This window comes from Sciurus vulgaris (genome assembly GCF_902686455.1).
Source record: "Sciurus vulgaris genome assembly, chromosome: 4".
NCBI classification, from domain to species: domain Eukaryota; kingdom Metazoa; phylum Chordata; class Mammalia; order Rodentia; family Sciuridae; genus Sciurus; species Sciurus vulgaris.
In genome coordinates this window covers 140,884,998-140,907,771 of record NC_136464.1, presented here as the reverse complement: position 1 = coordinate 140,907,771, position 22,774 = coordinate 140,884,998, and the positions used below count along the sequence as shown (strand labels likewise).

The window sequence follows — 22,774 nt, the reverse complement described above, 5'->3', positions numbered from 1 at the left end:
TCTCTACCAGAATTCTCTATAGAGAAGTTCCTCTGGGTCAGGATCCATGGCTGGTTCATAGTTGTAACTCTCAGAGGACCCACTACAGTGCCTTACACGTCAGAGATGGTCAATAAATATTTGTAGAATGAATAATTGAATAAACAAACAGTAGAGGAAGATTATAATTAAATATAAACTCTTCAGTTTCCTCCCAGCTCTTTTCAGTTGTTTCTCAGAGGGCTCATTATATAAATCTTTAATCATTTTAGTGGCTCTCCAAGTTCTCATGCTTCAGTTATAGGGTCTCTGAGAGAGCACAGTTCTTTAAAAAGTCCCAACCACTACTTTACAAATCACCACTTAGTAAATTCCATTACATTTCAGATAATTTCCCCATGAGGTGGCAGCCAATGTTGGTCTCAAAATACTCAAAGTGGGCTGGGGATATAGCTTAGTTGGTAGAGTGCTTGCCTTGCAAGCACAAGGCCCTGGGTTCAATCCCCAGCACTGCAAAAAAAAGAAAAAAAAAAAAATTTCAAAGCACATTACCTAGGCAGAGTCTCAAATTTCTCTGAAGAATCAAGGTACAAAGAGGGTACAAATAGTAGCAGAAAGAACACTTCTACTCATTGCTCACAAATTCCAACTGCACTTGAGATGATGGTAGTGCTTTTGTACATTTTGTGTGAAAATGTGTGTGTGTGTGTATGTGTGTGAAGGAAGAGAAGGAAGTTTAGGACTGATATAACAAAAAAATCTTTAAAAGTATGAATATTACAAAGAAAACAATAAGGCCAAATACCAGCTACAGAATTTATAGGATTCCTTTAAAGAAAATAAAAAGCAAGTCTATTCCTCTTTTATTATTATGTAGTTTAAGGATGGAAGAAAAGGTTATGGTCAATATGTGTATGAAAATCAAGACCATATTTTAGATTAATTTGCAGGACTATTGTTTTAAGACCCCTATTTTTCCTTCAGCATGGCTCTTGAATACCAATTAATGTTTGGTGGTTGCTTCTAGCAAGTCTTTTGCTTCATTGATTTTGGTTGCTAAGTAAGGAGATCCACCTGAGAAGACAAAAATAACTAGATTAAAACAAACTTCATTATTGACATTTTTAATCATCCTTGATATAGAAAAAAAAACATTCAATGATAATTCTCATATCTCCCCATTCTTTGACAGATTATTTTATATGTGTAGAAATCAAACAGCACAAATTAAACTTGTTTAATGAAGTATACAGATGTGCAACAATCAAAAAACAAACTTCTGAGAAAAACAATGAGAGTTATGATCAGGTATAATATGAAAATCACTCAAACATTCACTGTTCAGACATCTACCAATCATACACCTGAACAGAGAATTTTCTAAACTTAAGTGGATGGTTAGGTAAACAAAAGAAAAAAGACTTTTCCCATGATTTTTTTTAAAGCAGTGAATATTCATTACCTTTAAGAAAGAAGTAAATCAATCCAAAGAATATTTTTAAAGTCTTGTCAAGTCTTATGATTCCAGAACAATTAAATACATGTTAAAAAGGCAACATCCACAGCCTAAAAATCATATTTGCTAATACAGATGAATGAACTAATAAGTGAGTGATAATAAAAATATTAAAAGAAATTCTCCTTGTTCTCTGAAATGATCTTAGTAGAATATGAGAAGTAGTCTTGGATTCAGAGTATCCTAAAATAAAATTAAGTCAGTTCTTTTTCAGAGTTCTTTGCAATGAATTGTTTCTAATGCAAATAGCAAGAGGAAAACTGAGGTGAATTTCAAATGTAGAATCATTATAAGTCACGAACACTGCCTATTTGACATACAAAAATACTAACCCCAAACTGTCACATTAAAGCTATTTAAACATCTTACTCTAACTTCTAGTCCTGAATACTGTCATTGCTTAACATGTGAGCTAACAATCATATTACAGTTCACTAGTCTGTGTTGGTTTTTATTTTGTATTCTCCCCTTAAGTGCAAACCATCTATAGATGTTGAAAACTTCGTAAAGCCTCCGTAAGCTTTACATAACAAACAATATTACATCTAGACAGTGTAGGTGTAAGTTGTTCTGACTTTATTCAGGCCTTTTACTGATATGATACCACCTTATGAAGGAAAAAGAAAGCAGAGAAAGCAGATCAACAAACATGAGGCTGCATTAGAAAGGGCAATGCTGAAGGAAGCTATATTTAGCTTTTTGCCCTTGAGGATACCACTGACATTTTCATAGTAAGATCTGAATTGCTATAAAACACTTATAGAATATAACACACAATGTCCTTGAATGTATGATAAGAATTACAAAGGCAGTTTATAACCTACTTGGTTATGAAATAAGTTGATTTCATGATTATCTCTGAAAATGACCTTGGAATAGGTAATTTCAATCTTGGTAAGCTGATTGCAATTTTAGAGTTATCAAGGAAATGTCAGGAATCATGTGTGTCCTCAAAAAATATTAAAACATTAACTAAACTTAAACATAACCTCTAATTGATTGATATGCATTTTGGATATTTAAATCACAAGCCATAATGTGCTCATTTAGTAGCTGGAAAAAAAAAATCAAAGGCACAGAAGACTGAAAATCTTATTAAATTGATGACAATGTTAGAGAAAAGCATGACAGCTTATTCAGAATAATGCTGAATTCTCTTTAATATAGAATGACAACAATCTTTATGTGTATGGTAGAAAGTTTGGACTGAATTACACTTATTGAATCACAACCAGGTGTGTTCAGAAACTGAGTGTTCAGAAAATATAGCCTTTGATATAGTAGTATCTTTTGGTAGAATCTAATAAGATATATACATATATAATAATCTATCTATATATATATAAAACTTCATTTCCAGTAAATTCATTTGTATTACATTTTACCAAAGCTTTCTATTCCACCAGAGATTGAAGAAACTTGTCTTCTACCACAGAGAGTCTGAATAGTTCTAATTTAGACTATGTTAACTGCTCATTTAGGAATTATGCTAGAAATCAATAACAAACACATCTAGGGAACCCTGATTTTGAAAATTATTTAATATACTTCTAAATAATTAATGTATCAAGGAAGATATCACAAAAGAAATTAGCCAAGAGAATTATTCAAGAGAGAATCAACAAGTCAAAAGTTAGTCTCTAAAAACAAACATATAAAAACCCCTAATCAACTTCATGCCAGAGCACTGAAAAATTTAACAAAAAAATAAATTACAGGAAAAACATAATCAAAAGGGATACTAGTATAAATGGGAAATTGAAAGCATCCTGTCTACTTGAAAGAAATTGAATATGTAATTAAAAACCTTCCCACAAATAAAATCCTAGACAGAATTATATTGGTGAATTTTTCAAAAAAAAAAAAAAAAAAAAGGAAAATAAATTTTAACTCTTTTTTATGTGGCTAGCATATCTTTGATAATCCCAATTAAGAGAGCACAAAAAAGGAAACCACAGGTGCATATCACTCATGAGCACAGATTCAAAATCAAAATGTTCACTATTAAATCAGACTAAATATCATCACCAACTTAGGTTTATATCAGAAATGAAAGATTGGCTTTAACATTCAAAAATTAATCAATGGAATTCATCACATTAATAGATGAAAAGATAAATACCAACTAATCATATCAACAAATGTAAAAATTCAAAACATTTATAATAAAATTTTTCAATAATTACAAACAGAAGGGAACTTCTTTGATGTGATAAAGTTATCAAAAAATATTGCAAACCGCATACTTAGCAGTAAAATGATGAAAATATAGGCTCTGAGATCAGCAACAAGAAAATACCTATCCTTGCTTCTATTTAAAACTTATTTTGGAGGTATTCAAAATCTGGCATCCGGAAATAGACACAAAATTCTAAGTGAGATGTAACTGCCTCGCTCAATACAGTTGGGTAAATAAATGTTAACTGAGTGAATGAAAGAAGGACAAGTGCAAAAGATTGTGGCAATATCTGGTCTTTAGAATCCTTTAATGCAGATTAAGATTGCCTAAACTTTTTAGCAGCTTTTACATTGCTATAGGCTTTGAAATATCAACATACACTCATGGCTCTTTTTCACATGAAACTGCCAAATGTCTGTCCTGATTTATACAATTGACTTTTGAGACTTAAAAGAACATTATGTTTATCCCTGTTGAATTAGAGCTTTTCTAAATCATCAATCTCTATAGTTGATCATTTCCAATGACACACAAACCTGCTCAAAATTATGCAATAAGCTTCTATATTTGAAAAGTAAAAAGGCAAAAGAAAAGGAAAACAGCATTCTGTCTTTAATGCCTCATCTCTCTCCTACAATCAATCTACTCCCTTTCCCTCGTAAAACTTTTCAAAAAAGTTGTCTATATAAATTAACTCAACTTCATCCTTTTAACTTCTCAATCCACTACCAATTGAAACTGTCTTTTTTAAAAGGTCTCTGAAGTCTTCCTATGTTGTAAATACCATGGACCATCTCCATCCTCATCTAAATGTATCTGCAGCATTCTGTGCAATGAATCATTTAGTTTCCTTAAAAATATTAATGTCTTTGCTTCTATTGTACCAATTTTTACTTATATATTTTTCTTTTTATCTTTGCTTATTAGACCTTTTCTAACTTGATCTATAAATGTTCGGGTTTCTTACATCTGGTCCCCTACTTTTCTTCCTCCTTATACATACTTCACTTTCCATTACTTCTTAAGAATAGTTTTAGCACCATCTTAAGTTGATGACTCCCAAATTACTAAGTCTAGACCCCACTTCTGTAGTATAGACCCATTTATTCAACTTCCTACTTTCCATTTCTACTTGGATTCTCTCCTGTGTACTTCATTTAACATTAAGACAATATTCTTTATTTTTCTCCCAATCCTGTTTACAATCTATTTGCCCTCTCTAAATCATTCTTATTTTAGTAAACTGCTCCACATCAAACCAATTCTTTGATTTGGAAATCAAGGAGAAATAGTAAATGTCCTATATCAAATCAACCAGCAATAACTGTTGATTCTGTTTCCAAAATACATTTCAAATTCACTTGCTTCTCTCCATCGTGAACTAGGTCGCCATTGTTTCTCACTAAAATTATTGTACTAGCCATCTAAATAATCTACGCAATTGCTTTGTGACATTCTTTCAAAAGTGACCTTCTTCACTTCTATTTTTTGAAACAGATCATGGAGTAGCTTGTTAGAGATCAATGCCCACACTGAACAACCAAAAAACAGACCAAATTAAAAAAAATAAAACCAACACACACACCTCACTTATTTATTAGTGCTATAAAAAAACTAATAAGGAAATAAGGACTTGAGGGTTCAAGGATTTGGGGAAGAAGAAGAAACTGGGGAAGTAGGGTTCTTGCTGATTTTTGGTATGGGGAAGAGATTAAAAGCAAGAACCCAGGAAGGCTGGCTTGTTCAAGGGCAGGGATTTTTTACAATCTCGAGAGTTAGCTAAAGCTGTAGATTTAATTGTTTAGGATTGTCAAAGGCAGGCTTGAAAACGGAGCCTGACATATGGCTGAGTTTTCCCTCTAGGTACTAAAATCTAAACTAGAATAGGGCAGAATGCTAAGAAACAAAAGAATGTTTCTGAAAAAAGCAGGAAGCTTCTGATCAGCAAAGACAAGTTTCTGGAAATTTCAAAATACTAAGAAAGTGATTAGAGAACGGAACCTATCCCAACAAACACTCTAGGACCTCAGTTGGAATTCCAAGAGCACCAGTTCTCAAACATTTAGTCCACATAAGAGGGCTTGGTAAAATACAATTTGCTGTGCTCCAACCCGAGACCTTCTGATTCAGTAGATCTAGGATGTTAAAATAAGGGGGAAAAGGTGAGCCCCCTGGAAAAAGAATAGTCTAGTACATTTACTAAAAAAGAAAATCAAACTAATTAGGCACTTTTTCTTAGTGATTCCATGTTGACTCCTGGTGATCACATTCTTCTTTTCCTAAACATTTATGATACAAGCTTTAAAATGTAATATAATAAACTGTAGTATATTTCTATTAGGTTTTCATGTGAAAATTGGCTTCCTCAATGAGAGTAATTAGGGGAAAAAATCCATTCAAAAATATATTAAATCAAAATTTAATTTTGATTCAAGTGCTACTGAAGAATGAAAATACTGAATATTTATTGGAAAAGGTAAAAATGGAAAAAGACAGAATTTCTACACTGCAGGCAGGCAGATTTTATCTAAATATAAAAAACATCTTTCTGTTAGGCAGAGCTGCTACCAGTGAAGTGGGCTTGCCTTGTGGACTAGGAAGTCCTGTACTAAATCTTTAAAAAGAGCTAACAGACCATTTTCCCCATGATGGAGCACAAAGGCCTGATTCAGGAGGCAGCATTGATTAGATCAGTGTCTCTCAAATTATGGTGAAGAAGTACTTTTTTTCCTTTAATTTTCAGTCTGTAGTGAACCAACAAATATATCACACATCTGAACATCACAGCTATGTCAAATTGTTATAAAGGTTTCTAAATGTTTATTTTTTATTTGTTTTTAACTTGTTGCACATAGGGTGACAAACTATAGGCTGGCCCAATAGAAAAACTATACTTTGAGTAGCACTAGATTAAACAGCCTGTAAGACATCTCTTAAGATTCTATAGTTTTTCAAATTTACATATTTTGTCCTCCCCTCATTGGGCATTAATATTAAATCTGATTTTTATAACAACTAACCTCTTTCTTTGGCAATGTAAGGAAAGTAGCAATCTAATTTTTATCTAAGTTAAAACAAAAATTGTACTTTTTACCAAAGCACATCTGAATGCTCATTTAAAACTAGTTGCAAAAAATTTATTTTCAGCCATTTCCCACACTTAATTTTCTGGTGTCACATTCTTTGTGCAACCTGATAATGAAATGTGTAACAAATTATAGTTGATCACACATTCGAAGTTCCAAATTTATTCTACCAGCTGGTAGCAAAACCAACCGAAAAGTTATTGAAGATGAGATGGAGAAATACTTTTTTATTTCAGGAGCACTGGGAAAAGAATTAAACTACCTGTAAGACTTAGTGGTGACCTGGCAAAGCAAAAATGGTGAATAATTATTAAAAGGGGGCAAAATTAATAGTTGCCCATTCTTGTTTTCCTCCTAGTACTCCTAGGCTTTCTCTATCCAAGGGCAATGACATGTTTTTGCTTAAAATCTGTTATCTTCTTCCCATTCAAAACAAAATAATCCTTCTCCTCAAAAGACAATTTTCAGATTTATGAGCATACCATTCCAACTGCATCATACACAGTTAGGGTCCAATATCCCTCAATTCAGTATATTTCCACTAAAGTTTGAGTTCCTAACTGAGTATATGGATGGGATTTAGGAAGTCCATGAAATCGCTGAAACTCCAATATTTTAAATTTTGGATGAATGGACAATTACCCAGAAAAAAATATCCATAATGTCAACACATTCTTTTTTTTTTTTCCCTGCGGTGCTAGGGATTGAACCCAGGGCTTTGTACATGTGAGGCAGGCACTCTACCAACTGAGCTATATCCCCAGCCCTCAACACATTCGTAGAGGGTATAATAACCTGGAAGGATTGAGTGTCTTTCTTAAATTAAAAATGTGATCAACAGAAACATATGGTACAGGTTCTTCATTAATTGAGTAGCTATAAAGATTATTACATTAAATCATGCAAACAAAAAGGACTTTATTTTATAGGTAATAAAGCTCACATTTGGAGAGGTTAAGAGAGTGTTCAAGGTCATAATGCTAGCTGGACGACAGAAGCTAGAGACAAATGCTGGCTTCCTGCCTGTAGGACCATTCACCATACCCAGCTACCCACACAGGGTCAGACAAGAGGATATCAGTACGTACTCCAGAGTCAACAATGCCACCTCTAATAAATACACTATCTCAGAAAAAAAAAAAATCAAATAATTATTTAAACACCCCTGGCTCCTAAATACATGTTCTCTCAGACACATGTTCTCTCAGATACATTTTAGAACTTGCTTCCTTGCCAAGAGGCACAATCAACAACTTGTCAATCAGCTGAAAGACATGAGTGCTTGATCCTATTGCAATCAATCAGAGCCAAGGGCATTCACTTGACCTGGAAGGGACAGAGGATATTTAGGAGACAGAGGGCTTCAAGGAGGCACTTAAACACACTTCTTTCTCAATTACTCTGAAACCACACAGGCACAGTAAATTAGTTGAGTGGATCTTTCAGTAACTGTTGAAGCTGCTTAAAAATTTTAAGCAAAACCTCTTTTCAAAGTTTACACTCTTGTTTATTCACACTAAAGAACAGCAAGTGCAAAAACCAGCAGAGATGATGTTCAGTGAAAAGAATTTTTATAGTAAGTAATTAAGTGGAGAAAGCTGAAAAAGAATGCCTTATTTTGGTGTCACAATGAGTAGGAATCCAAAATTTGTTTTTTATTTTTTTTCTAAATAATTACAAAACTGAAAGTCTGTAAATACGAGAAACCCTTCACTCTCTTCCCCTCCACCCTTTGACTTCTGAAATACAGTGCAACTTTCTACCATCTGTTATTTTAAAGCAGAAACAGTAATGAACATATGGGCTTTCTCTATCAAGCAGCTGTAGTGTAGTTAAAGTTATAATAATTGTCTTTCTGTAAGATAAATTTACATTAAAAACCTGGCCAGTTAAAAACAAATGGCTCAGCCTCAGAGCATTCCAGAATAAAATTTAAAAATTCAGAATCTTCTATAATATATTTCATTCAGAGATGTATAAGAAATCCTCTAAATCTTGTGTTTTGTGTAAGATTTAATAAATATAAGGCACAGTGCCCAAATCAGTTTATTCCCTCAGAGTTCACAACTCATGTTTTCTTTCTTGATCAAAATGGTGAAGTATCAACGAGGTTCAGGTACTCGTTTATAAATGCCAGTAAGGAAGGTCTTAAAAGCTGATCATATGAATCCACTACTGGAAGTCACTGACACACTAAAAGTCTTTATCATGATAATCTCAATACATGTGGCACAAAAACTTCTAACTCAAGTAGATGTCATTTGTAATGAGTTTGACTAAACTGAAAGGAATTCACAGCACATTCTGATCCACAATTATGACAAATGGAAATCCTACCTACCTTTGTCTGGGTGATTCAAAATCATGATTCTCCTATGAGCCATTCTAATCTTGGCCTTGCCAGCAGATGGACTATAAAGGAATTAAAATGTTCATAATAAATAATGCCAAATGCAGATTATAAATTAATGATTTATATGAATTTCAGAAAATTAAAAACTAATGAGAATTTCACCATCTTGTGGACAAATACAAAATTACAGCTTTTCACTTAATTACACAAACCAAAATAAATCACTGACTCAATCCCACAAGTTTTTCTTCAGTCCTTTGTAATGTCAGTCCTTATTCTCAGTTAAAAAAATTAAACACATATTGACTAGGGATTAGGAGAGTCATAGTATGCGGACTATACTCTTAAATTTATTTTTCAGGAAGGCATCATACATTGTGTGGAGGACAAGGTATCTGGATTCCACAGCCAAAAGGCTGAATTTTCTTGGTCAAATTTTTGTGTTCAGTTTCAAAGAAGACTTCTGAAAATAGCCCAAAAGAATATGTTTGTGCTCAGTTTTCTCATTGAAAATAAGGCTAGTAACAACAAATTCCTCACAAAGCAACTGTAAAAATTAAATGAATTCATGCCTACATAGTGCTAAAACAGTGCCTGGCACAAAGTGTGTGATCTGTAATAGCTTTTATTATCTTTCAACAGAGGATCTCAAAACTGCTTTTATTTCAGAGTTCATTTAGTTCTGCGAGAAACCTGTAGGGAAAACTTGGCTATTAGAGCCAATACTGTAAATAAAGTTACAGGAGAAAGTCAAATAAACCTAAAATTATTTTAGCAAAACCTAATTTATCCATTATTGAAAACGTTTCTCATTAGTACATTTCTGGGCATGGAAAAAAATTAACACTAACAACAAAATCCTATTATTGCTACTTAATAGCTATACTATCTTATTTAAGCTACTTAACTTCTCTGGGTCTCAAATGGGGCCAATAATAGCTTACTTAAAGTATAGGATAGTTGTGAAGCTCAAAATAATTTAATTTGTACGGATGAACCACACCAAGGAGGCTAAAAGCATGTACTTTTAGTTATCCAGATACAAGTTCACAATCCTAATTCCAACTACTTATTAGCTATGAAATTTATCTTGCCTACTTACACTGAGTTATAATTTTCTCATATGTAAAATGCACATAATAAAACTTGCCTTCCAAAATTAAAGATAAATTAGGTAATATAAGTAAAAAGATTAGAAAAACCTAGCACACAGTGTTTAAATAGTAGTTGTATTATGGATATAAAGATGCTTATAAAATACACATTTCATACTTTTAAAACAGTATAAATATTCAAATTTAACATTTCTTGAATGATTCAGAGCATTATCATCAGTATCAACTAAATGCAAAAAATCTCAAGGTCTGCAGAGGTTGGCTTGCTCTTCTTCAAAATGGCCCTAGAATGCTGCTTAAGATCTTCAGTCTATTTTGAACAATGCCTCCCCCACTGTGTTATCAGCTGTCTATTCTTGATTCTGTTAAGGAGTCTCTAGCAGTTTCTTACTACGTCTAACTTCCTGATAATAAACAGCAGATGGACAAGCATGCTAAAATGTGCTATTAATGGCTAAATTTCACATAAAATGTTCTTTCATGCATAAAATGAGTAAGTCTTTTTTATAGTAAACACTATATTGTTCAACTGACAATTACTAAGAAATAAAAATATGCTAGGCATGGGGTGTGGTGGCACATGCCTGTAATCCCAGCAACTTGAGAGGCCATACCATAAAGTATTTATATACATTCAGATCTGTCAATCACCAAACTAAAGTTAAAAAACACTAGAAAGTCCAGGGATGCAAGGTTGGTTCAACATCAGGAAATCAATAAACGTAATTCACCATATTAATAGACTTAAAGTCAAGAATCACATGATTATTTCAATAGATGCAGAAAAAGCATTTGATAAAATACAGCACCGCTTCATGCTCAAAACACTAGAAAAAATAGGGATAGTGGGAACATTCCTTAACATTGTAAAGGCCATTTATGCTAAGCCCATGGCTAATATCATTCTAAATGGTGAAAAACTGAAAGCATTCCCCCTAAAAACTGGAACAAGGCAGGGATGCCCTCTTTCACCACTTCTATTCAACATCGTTCTTGAGACTCTGGCCAGAGCAATTAGACAAACCAAAGAAATTAAAGGGATACGAATTGGAAAAGAAGAACTCAAACTATCCCTGTTCGCTGATGACATGATTATATATTTAGAGGAACCTGGAAATTCCACCAGAAAACTCTTAGAACTCATAAGTGAATTCAGTAAAGTAGCAGGTTACAAGATCAGTGCTCATAAATCCAATGCATTTTTATACATAAGTGATGAATCTTCAGAAAGAGAAATTAGGAAAACTACCCCATTCACAATAGCCTCGAAAAAAATAAAATACTTGGGAATCAATCTCACAAAAGAGGTGAAAGACCTCTACAATGAGAACTATACAACACTAAAGAAAGAAATTAAAGAACACCTTAGAAGATGGAAAGATCTTCCATGTTCTTGGATAGGAAGAATTAATATTGTCAAAATGGCCATACTACCTAAAGTGTTATACAAATTCAATGCAATTCCAATTAAAATCCCAATGATGTACCTTACAGAAATGGAGCAAGCAATTATGAAATTCATCTGGAAGAATAAGAAACCCAGAATAGCTAAAGCAATCCTTAGCAGGAAGAGTGAAACAGGGGGTATTGCAATACCAGATCTTCAACTCTACTACAAAGCAATAGTAACAAAAACGGCATGGTATTGGTACCAAAATAGAAAGGTAGATCAATGGTACAGAATAGAGGACACGGACACAAACCCAAATAAATACAATTTTCTCATACTAGACAAAGGGGCCAAAAATATGCAATGGAGAAAAGATAGCCTCTTCAACAAATGGTGCTGGGAGAATTGGAAATCCATATGCAACAGAATGAAACTAAACCCATATCTCTCACCATGCACGAAACTCAACTCAAAATGGATTAAGGACCTCGGAATCAGACCAGAGACCCTGCAGATTATAGAAGAAAAAGTAGGTCCAAATCTTCACCTTGTTGGTCTAGGATCAGACTTCCTTAACAGGACTCCCATAGCACAAGAAATAAAAGCTAGAATCAACCACTGGGATAGATTCAAACTAAAAAACTTTCTCTCAGCAAAGGAAACTATCAGCAATGCGAAGAAAGAGCCTACAGAATGGGAGAATATCTTTGCCAATCATACTTCAGATAGAGCACTAATCTCCAGAATCTATAAAGAACTCAAAAAACTCTACTCCAAGAATTCAAATAATCCAGTCAACAAATGGGCTCAGGAAATGAATAGACACTTCACAGCAGAAGATCTACAAGCAATCAACAAACATATGGAAAAATGTTCAACATCTCTAGTAATAAGAGAAATGCAAATCAAAACCACCCGAAGATTCCATCTCACCCCAATTAGAATGGCGATTATCAAGAATACGAGCAACAACAGGTGTTGGCGAGGATGTGGGGAGAAAGGTACACTCATACATTGCTGGTGGGGCTGCAAATTAGTGCAGCCACTCTGGAAAGCAGTGTGGAGATTCCTTAGAAAACTTGGAATGGACCCTCCATTTGACCCAGCTATCCCACTCCTTGGCCTATACCCAAAGGACTTAAAATCAGTATACCACAGAGATACAGCCACATCAATGTTCATAGGTGCTCAATTCACAATAGCCAGACTGTGAAACCAACCTAGATGCCCTTCAATTGATGAGTGGATAAAGAAACTGTGGTGTATATATATACAATGGAATATTACTCAGCCATAAAGAATGATAAAATTATGGCATTCGCAGGCAAATGGATGAAATTGGAGAATACATGCTAAGTGAGATAAGTCAATCTCAAAAAACCAAAGGACGAATGATATCGCTAATAAGTGGAGGATGACACATAATGGGGGGGAGAGAAGGGTTAGTGTTAGGGTTAGAGTTAGGGTTAGGGAGGGGGGCAAGTATGGAGGAAGAAAGTACTGTATAGAGGGTAAAGAGGGGTGGGAGGGGTGGGGGGAAGGGAAAAAATAACAGAATGAATCAAACAACATTACTCTATGTAAATTTATGATTACACAAATGGTATGCCTTTACGCCATGTACAGAGAAACAACATGTATCCCATTTGTTTACAATAAAAAAAAAAAAAAACACTAGAAAGGAAAATTCATGTGCACAAGTATGGCAATTCAAAACAGTCTGTCTTTAAGATAATAATTATCAGACTCTTAGTGGTGAGCTTTGAGGATGAGGAAAATATTTTCATTTGCCCACAGGGTTTATTCCCTTTGTTATAGCTATCTTAAATCTCTAGAACCTTACCACATTTTAATACGTATGCTTGTGCTGCAATGATTAAAGATGGAAGAATCCTCGATTTTAAACAGTATAAAAGTTAAATTATAGTTAGTTGTGATATACCTCTGGTATATAATTTCACCATGAAATTGAAAGTATAATTTTCAATATCGTGCTACTTAGATCAGGGATTTCAAACTGTGCTCCCTAGAATACATTTGGTTGATAGTGGGGAAATGTGTCAAACTGAGTGGTGTTTTCCTACCTTGTGGCAAATAAACCAGTTCTTCTTTTTTTTTTTTTTTATTTTTTTTAAACACTGGGATTTTAATTAGCATTTAGGGTTTTTCTGGGGGGTGGTACTAGAGATTGAACTCAGGGGTCGTCTACCATTTGCTTAATATTATTCAGAATGGCTGATAATTTTATTTTTTATTTTGAGACAGGGTCTCCCTAAGTTGCTGAGGTTGGCCTCAAACTTGCAATCTTCTTGTCTCAGACTTCAGAGTCATTTGGATTACAGTCACTGTAGCTGACTTAACATTTAAACAGTCTTACAGATGTTTTTACAAAGTTTGAAAATCACAGATGTGTATGATTTTAGATAATATCAAGTATAATAATAGTTTTCTGGGAAGCTCAGTAAAATATTTTAGGCTTTTTGTTTATAGGTAAGAGTTATAGTGCAAAAAACTTTTGAAAGGAAAAACAAAGCAAGGACTCAAATACACATTTCATCAAGGAATCACATTTAAATATAATAGGTAAGAATGTGAAAAATCTTTCAGTAGCACACAGAATACATTTAATACATTTAATAGCACACCAACAGGATCAGCTCCATTTTGCCTTTATTTGTTATGCAGTCTACATAGTTTAGAGTCAATGACCATAGAAAACGAAAAGGCATCAATGTATTCACATCTTGAAGTACCTTGTCATAATCAACACTGCCTGAACCAAAGACAGTCAGAAGAAAGCAGATAAGCCTCAACTTTTCATTTACTGTGTTAGGAATAAACATTTAGCTTCTGCATTCATGACAGAGATAAGACGAGATGGGTCAACTTTTACTCAGTACCTGATAGTTGCAAGATATCAAGTATTGTTCGTATTTTAACAGAATAAAATATTAATTCCAATTTTAAAAATAAGAAAATAAAGTACAGAAAAGATAAAACTAATTTCATATGCATTCCATAATTTAATCTTCACACCAAATCTATTCAGTAGAAACTAATCTATTTTAGAGATGAATAAACTGAGGTCATGAATTTAGAAGGTGGTAAAATTGACACCCAGATCCACCTGATACTAGAGTCAGTTCTTTGAATCACTGATTTTTCCTTATATATTTTATACAGCTTTCAGTTCAATGCACATTAAGCAAATTCAATAATATAAGCGATTGTCCTAAAAACAGAGATGCCTTGAATAACATTAAATGATTAACCTTAAAAACCTTTATGCTTGGGTTTACAATGTGTTTTGTAATCATATCTCAAAACTAGGAATGGGATGTTATGAGAGACCAGAAAGTTTAGGAAAAATAACAATGCCCTTGTGAAAAATACTAAGCAAGGAATAGTTAGGGATATAAATCTAACTTTCTAATCTGGCTCCCCTGGTTAATATTATTCCTTATTTTTAATTCTCTGGTAAAAAAGTTCTCATCTCTTAGATTTAAATAAAGCACCAATCTAAATTGAGGATTTCTCTTTTTTTCTTGCGAGTTCATAAAACATAAAATGTTTTGGCTTAAAAACTGTACTGATCTACAAAAGATTAAAATTTTTTGTCGATATAGGCCTTTAATCATCTGTTCTACTTAATCATATTGATTAAATCACCAAAAAATTTTTTTTGTAGATTATATACAATAACCAACTCCCACAAAAACTGGAGAGTGGGCTGTAATGGAATATAAGGAAGACAAACAAATATGGTTGCTTATAAATTTATGTGAGGGGAAATATTCTTAAACATTAAATTATAATCACACACAAAATCATTAACTTTCTCCTATACTGTCCAAAATTAGATATTAAATGGATACCAAGGTGAAACAAGTACAACAAAATGTGCAAGATGTCAAATTGCAGAAATACAAGAAGAATTGTGAAAAAGAACCTGTATTATAATTAAAAATATGTAAATATCAAAATTATAACACTGAGTCCAGAGAGAATTCAGTGTTATAATGAGGGATATTTTGATGAATTGATTTGAAATTTTATATAATATATAATAGTTTCTTGTTAAAAAACAAAACAAAACAAGGAACACCACAATTTTAGGTAATTATTTTTTTATGGGGGACAGGGGGATACTCTGAGAACTGAAGTTAACTTCTTTCATTCATTTATTCATTTTGCATGAATGAACTTAATATTTAATGGTTCAGAGTGTGCTACCCCTGCCCCCTGGTTCTGATAAAGTGTAGCAGAAACAGTCAAAGTTTATTGAAAGACAGTACATTCTCAAGAGATAGAAGGCAAATAGGCTGTCTCTAAGGAGATATAGTGGCACCTTTGTTCTCTAGAATTTATCATTACTCAAATAGGATTGTGTAATTTATTCCTCCTACTCCCTATGATTGACACTTGTATAGGTGATAAAAACTATCTCCATGCATATGCCCATTACCCATAAGGAAGTGGAAACTCACAGGGTGGGGAGGGTCAAAAGCACAATTACAATAAAATGTAAATGATATTATAATGAAGCGAAGTTAACTTTCAGTCTCAGTCCAGTTGAAACTAGTTTGGTTTTGCTGACCAGCCAGTGGCTGCCATGGTCTTTTCCAACAAAGGCATCAATCTTTCCCTTGTGATACATGTGGCATTTGCAGACATTATTCCTACATGTTTACCTCTGGATGCAGAATCTTTTTGTACATATATCAAACCTAGTGAGGGAAAGGAAACCTTGAAGCTGGTTATAGTCATCCATCCTATAGATGTAGAAACAATCACATTGCTCACTCTTGGATTATTGATTAACATCTCATTGCTCATGTCTAACTGGTACCTAACAAACCCAGGGGTGCTCTACCACTAAGTTACATCCCCAGAGCTTTTTATTTATTCATTTTTATTTTGAGACAGGGTTTTGCTAAGTTGGCCTAGAACTTATGATCCTCTTGCCTCGGCCTCCAGAGTTGATGAGATTATAAGCCTGCACCAGTGTGTTTTCCTAGAACTGAAATTTTAAACTATAAAAATCTGGTTTTCTCCTCTGTCTTCTACTTGTAATTTTAACTCTAAGTATAACCTTATTGTAACATTTTCCCGTTTTTAAAGACAATCTTACTCATAAAACAAAAATACATACGCAGCATACCTACCTTACACCTAAAATGAGACTAGCTTCTCGCCTGCTCATTTTCTGTTCAAATCCTCCTTTATAGTAGGATGAAAGTCTCTGTACAGGAAAGAAAGAGCAAGAAATAATTAGTTCCATGCATGAAGTAGCATAACCTCAATCCCATCACCTAACTGCAGTCAGAGCAATGCATTTTTCTAGAAATCAACTTGAAATTGTGGGGGGAAGCACTAAACAATGATCCTTTTCAAGAAACTCTAACCAAAAGGAATACTAAGAAATGTTAACACAAATTTTTCACTTTAAAACATATTAATTTTTTTTTTTTGTACTGAGACATAACTGAAGGCAAGAAATCTGCAGAAGCAAAATGCCTCAACTTTTTCTAAGTTCTGCAGTATACTTTCTCATTGGATAACCTTGAGCAAGTCATTTATGTTGATATGGCAGACATTTTTCTGGCTGAAAAAAAAAAGGGGGAGTACATCAAAATAGCAGATAAGCAAACCATGAGACGTTGAGAAACTGAATTGAATGGTTTATATGGCTGAAGAGGTGCAAACTAGGATGGAGAGAGGAATAGAAAAGCAGTAGGGACCAACTGTGAAGCAATAAGACAGTATTTCATTTTAAGTGGAAGAAGCCAGAACACAAGAGTAACAGTGTGACTTTGTTTTGAAAGGCTCACTGTGTGGCCAATAGTAAGGAGCAATGGTGGAAGCAGGAGATCAGTTAACAGAACATAACAATAATACAGGCAAGAGATGATAGTGGTACAGACCAACAAAATTGTATAACAGAGGAGGCAGTGAAAAGCAGACAGATTCTGAATATATTCTAAAAGCAGAACTAAAATTTGCTTGGTGGACTGAATATAGGATATGACAAAAAGAGAATTATGAATGATGTACAGGACACCATTGTGTGCTGCCCAGAATCCCATTCAGGAGTGAAGGATTTAAGTCCTTAGATGCTGCAGCTGCAGCTGGCAGAGAAGTTTTAGCTCTCAGACTCGTGAGGAGTTCCTTACTTGAAAACAGTCAATCTCATGCCCTCTTCCTAGGGTAGGCTGTATCTAATCACTGGCTGAGAAGAGGATAAAAGCATTGTAGTTCTCTAAGGTTCAGTCCTTGGCCTTACTTACACTCACTTACCAGATAATGTCATTTAATCTCATGAACCTTTCTCAACTTGGGATGATCACAATAAGCCATCCTAGCTTTCTGTGGGCTCTGCTAAGACTGAACTACAGCCTAACTTATGCCTCCATCTTTTTTCTTTCTTTCTGGCGCTGCTGATCCTAAAAGCACTTCCTAATAAACTTAAAGCTACTAATTTTTGTCTCAGTCTGCTTTTCAGAGAACCCAAACTGACTTAAACCAAACTGTACAAAATGACTTCAAGGTTCCTGGCTTAAAACTGCCAAATTACCATTTAATGAGTTAGAGAAGGAATAGTTGTTTGTTATGGGTAACATATATGAGGAGGATGGTTTCAAGTATATTAACTTTGAAACATCTATTAAATATCTAAATGGAGAAACTCAACCCAGAGATAACATTCCAGTCATCAGTATACAGACAGTATTTAAAGCCACTAAAATTGAATCAGATCACCTAAAAGAAGTCTAAGAACTGAACCCTAAGAGACAACATGCTTATTTAGCAACATGGAACTGGAGAGGAATTAGTCAAGGTATCTGAGAAGACCCAGAAGTATGGGAGGAGGAAAACAAGAAGCCCAAAGTAAGCAAAGTGAGGAAGTGAAAAATGGTTTCAAATGCTTCGGACATCATTACGGTAAAATGTGAGCTTAGAACTCACCTCCAGATTTAGGAAACAGGAGGTCAAATTTGACAAGACATGCAGAGGGTTGGGGTGAATTAGAGACCAAAAAGAGGAGAGGAATAAAGGCAGCAAGTAAAAATATTTTCACTAGGTCTAAACAGATACAGGATGTATGAACTCAGCTATTAGAAGTACAACCAGGCACATATGATTGAAAATATACATGTTTCTAAAACATAAGGCTATATTTCTGTATTGAAACACAAGTATAGTATTCATGAGGGATTAGCTCTAGGACCCCCACTCCCAATGATACCAAAATGCTTAGATGCTCAAGTTCCTTAAAGAAAATGGCATAGTGTTTGCATATGACCTACACATACCTTCCTGCACACTTCAAATCATCTCTAAATTACTTAGTATGACATAAATACCAAGTACAATGCAAATGCTATATATAAATAATTATAATACTGCATTATCTAGGGGATAATGACAAGAGGAAAAAAGTCTATACACATTCAGTAAAGATGCAGTTTTTCCCAAATATTTTCAGTCTGCAGTTGTTTAGAATCCACAAACATGGAACCCTTGGATATAGAGGCCTGACTGCATATTTGCATAAAATAAAATCTGAAAGTACATATAACAAAAAGTTTACACAAAAATATTATTTTTGGGTGATGGAATTATGAATAATTTTCTTCTTTTTAACTTTCTGAATTTTTACAATGAACATGTTACTTATACAATTTTCAAAAGAGTGGATTAAGAGTAACTAAGAAAATGATTAGAGCTTAATTGAGTCCCAGAGTCTGATCTAGCCATTTACATAAACTCTTCTCTTTGAACAGTTTGTTATAAATTTCCACTAAGTAATAATTCCTGGCAATTAATTCATTCAACAAGCACTCTGGCAACTACTATGTACCAGGCACTTTTCAAGTGAGATAGGTCAAGGTCTGTGACATACTGATCTATCAGTCTATAATAAGGAATATGATTGCTTACTATTCCAAATTTTTAAAGTAATTTAAGATATAGTATGAAAACAAATATTCCTTCACTCCTGACCCAAGTTTTGAGGGAGGAACAAAGTTGAATTGGTTACTACCTTAGATAAGTTCTATAACTTTCTAAATATACAGAGAGAATATATAAATAGATAAGAATACATGGTAGAGCTAAAGTTAGAGGTGGAAAGCAACAGGGGACTGAACATGAAGGAGTTAAAATTTAAGTGCCCATAATTAAAGCACAGAATCTGTAGTCTAGCAAATGAACTTAGAAAAAGAAACAAAGAGGGACAGGCCTGAGGCCTGAACATACCTAAACAAGCCTAAAATAAGACTGCCAAATCATCAAAAACTAATTGGCCATAGAGGATAAACAATCTCCACAAGGCCGTGGACCATCTGGTGTCACCCACTTTCCCCCTTCTTCCCTTTTCTTTAAGGTTAACTTGACCCCTGCTAACCAAAATAAACTGCCCTACCATATTGCTGGAATGTCAATTTGCACGTACTACTTGCTGATGTAATCAATGTAGTCATGTGCCCGCTTATGTTTGAATCAGCCAATTACGTGTATCCGTGCCAAACTCCCTAACTTTTCCTATATAAACCCCTGATTTCTGAGCCTCGTGGTCAACTCCTCTATCTCCTGCGTGAGATATGTGTTGGCCCGGAGCTCCGTTATTAAAGTGCCTCGTGCTTTTGCATCAAGCCGGTCTCTCGTGTTTCCTGGAGCGTGCCATCCTGAGACTCGAGTAAGGGTCTCCCTTTTGGGGGGGTCCTACAAACAGAGGAAGAACATCTAGTTTCAATGTCTCTCTTAGGAAACCCAAATCTTAACTGGATGCAAACCTTACTCCCTGTTATGGTCTGGATGTGAGGTGTCTCACAAAAGCTCATGTGTGAGACAATGGATGAAGGTTTAGAGAAGAAATGACTGGGTTATGAGAACATTAATCCTACCAGTGAATTAGTCCTCTGATGGGATTAACTGAGTGGTAACTGAAGGCAGGTAGGGTGTGACTGAAGGAGGTGGGTCATAGGGGGTGCATGCTTTTGGGATATATATTTTGTATCTGGCAAGTGGAGTCTCTCTCTCTCTGCCTTCTGATCATCATGGTGAGCACCTTCACTCTGCCACACTTTTCTGCCATGATGTCCTGCCTCACCTAGAGTCCCAAGGAATGGAGCCAGTTGTCTATGAACTGAGCCCTCTGAAACCATGAGCCCCCAAATAAACTTTTAGTCTCCTAAAATGGTTCTTGTCAGGTTTTTTAGTTACAGCAGAGAAAAAGTTGACTAAAACACTCCCTAAATAAAAGCTGATTATCTAATTTAGTTGTGGCAAAATAGCAGTATCACCAACTTGATCCACAGCAGTCATTTCTACAGAAGCACATGTGTTCTACTTTTGTTTTTATGTCATGTTTGAGACTAATGCACAGGGTAATTATTCAGGAAAAAAAAATTTCTATGAGTCTTCACCTTTGGGAGCTCTAAAATTTTGAATCAGCATATAAGGAAGAAAAATTGATGATGTCTCCAGTTATTCTCACTACTGTCATAAAATTCATTAACCTTAAATGCAAGTATTGGTATTTGTGCAATGTTTTCTTTTAATTTTTAGCTTTGCCCAACTGGAAATTTAGTCTCAGAAAAGGTTCTTTAAAATCTAGTGTCAAGAAGCTGTACTCTTTATTAGGAGGAAGTCAATCGTTACATCCAAGTTCTCACAGTCCATCTAAAACAAACATCATTTTGAGGACAGAAACTTAATTATGTGGGAGCTGTATACAGAAAAGTATACAAAGAGAAAATAAAATAAAAACAAAAGGCCAACACCTAAAATATTTGCCCATTTCTTCACTGAAAAATCATGCCTTCTAACGCCATGAAATCCAGATATTTTATCACACTATTTTAAATAGAATCATCATAATTTTTAATGTTATGTTTAAATTAGTATCTGTGTTATGAGCAGGCACAAAATTATTGTGCTGTATCTCTCCTCCCTTATAACAAAGTATAACTAAAAGGTTCTTTTAAGTAGTATAATAATATACCAATATTGCATTATTTAGATTATAAACATCTTAAGGCACTGTAGAACCACTTCTGACAATGCTTTGGTGGGTCAAGGAAACGTTCAGATCTATAAAAATTAGATTACTATAAGAAATAACTATACCATCAAATAAATGAGGCAAGTGGTTATATTTGTCTAATATGATTTCCAAGAACAAAAAAAGTGAGACTCTACTAGTTTTATGATAGTGTCTATTGGAAACATATACTGGTCCTTACAAGTTATTATTTTGTATTTTTAAACATTGATGAAGTATAAACAACAGAAATCAAAATAATTTCTTCCTAAAATTAGAATTAAATGCTTCAGTACTATATTTTGCCAAAGAAGATATGAAATAACCTAAATAAAACCAGTCATCATTAGCTATTTCACTCAGTAACATGAAACAAAAAAGTCCTCCAAACAGGTAAGAACATTATCATCATAGTATTGAGAAGAAATACATTTTCCACAAGCTATATAGTTTTATTACTTATAATAATTTATTTGATTTATAAAACCACAGAAGGGTGATTTTAATTAATCTATTTTCCCCATGATTTTCACTTGACCATAAGACAATATAAGTCTAATTATTGAAAGCTATATTCAAACAAAAAGACAAATTAACATGTAGAAAGTTAAAAGTCTTAAATAAGATAAGTGTCTTAGGTACACCCTCTTCAGAAAAGGTTAGGGATAAATAGACATTAGCTTAATATTCATTAATACATTAAAAAGCAGGCAAAAGAGCATAGAGAAAAAGAGCAGACTGAATCACAAGTTCTTTTTGTTTTCCAAAGTGCGTTTGAAATAGGAAAAGAAACATTTTCAACAAAGAAAAAAAAATCAGTATGAGGGCTAGAAAACAAGAAATGGGACAAGTAGCAAACCAGAAAGTTTAATCAAATCCTGGAAGACTGAAAAACAGGTAAGATCACATATAAAGAAAATTCATGGGGCTGGTGAAAGAATGGACATTTTTTTAAGCTGTCTGTTTTATCTCAACTCCCTAAGGTCTCCCTCCCAGTGACGGGAACAAAGCCCTTAAAGCTGTTCCTGGAAACAGCCCCAAACAGAGAGTAAAAGAGTAATTGGAGCAAGATAGTATTCAGGCAGTTAAGACACCAGAATCTACTCCCTGT

General features: G+C 34.1%; 1 protein-coding gene across 1 annotated transcript in view; it reads right to left on the bottom strand.

The window, feature by feature from the left end:
• Positions 1-808: 808 nt before the first annotated feature.
• Positions 809-22,774, bottom strand: part of DNAJC15 (DnaJ heat shock protein family (Hsp40) member C15) — a 62,554-nt gene continuing 40,588 nt past the window's right edge. The window contains exons 4-6 of the mRNA XM_079138559.1: positions 16,784-16,860; positions 9,102-9,172; positions 809-1,053 (exon numbers count right to left, since the gene is read on the bottom strand). Coding sequence (XP_078994685.1) covers positions 983-1,053; positions 9,102-9,172; positions 16,784-16,860 — 219 coding nt within the window. The 3' untranslated portion in view covers positions 809-982. The remainder of the gene's footprint in view (positions 1,054-9,101; positions 9,173-16,783; positions 16,861-22,774) is intronic.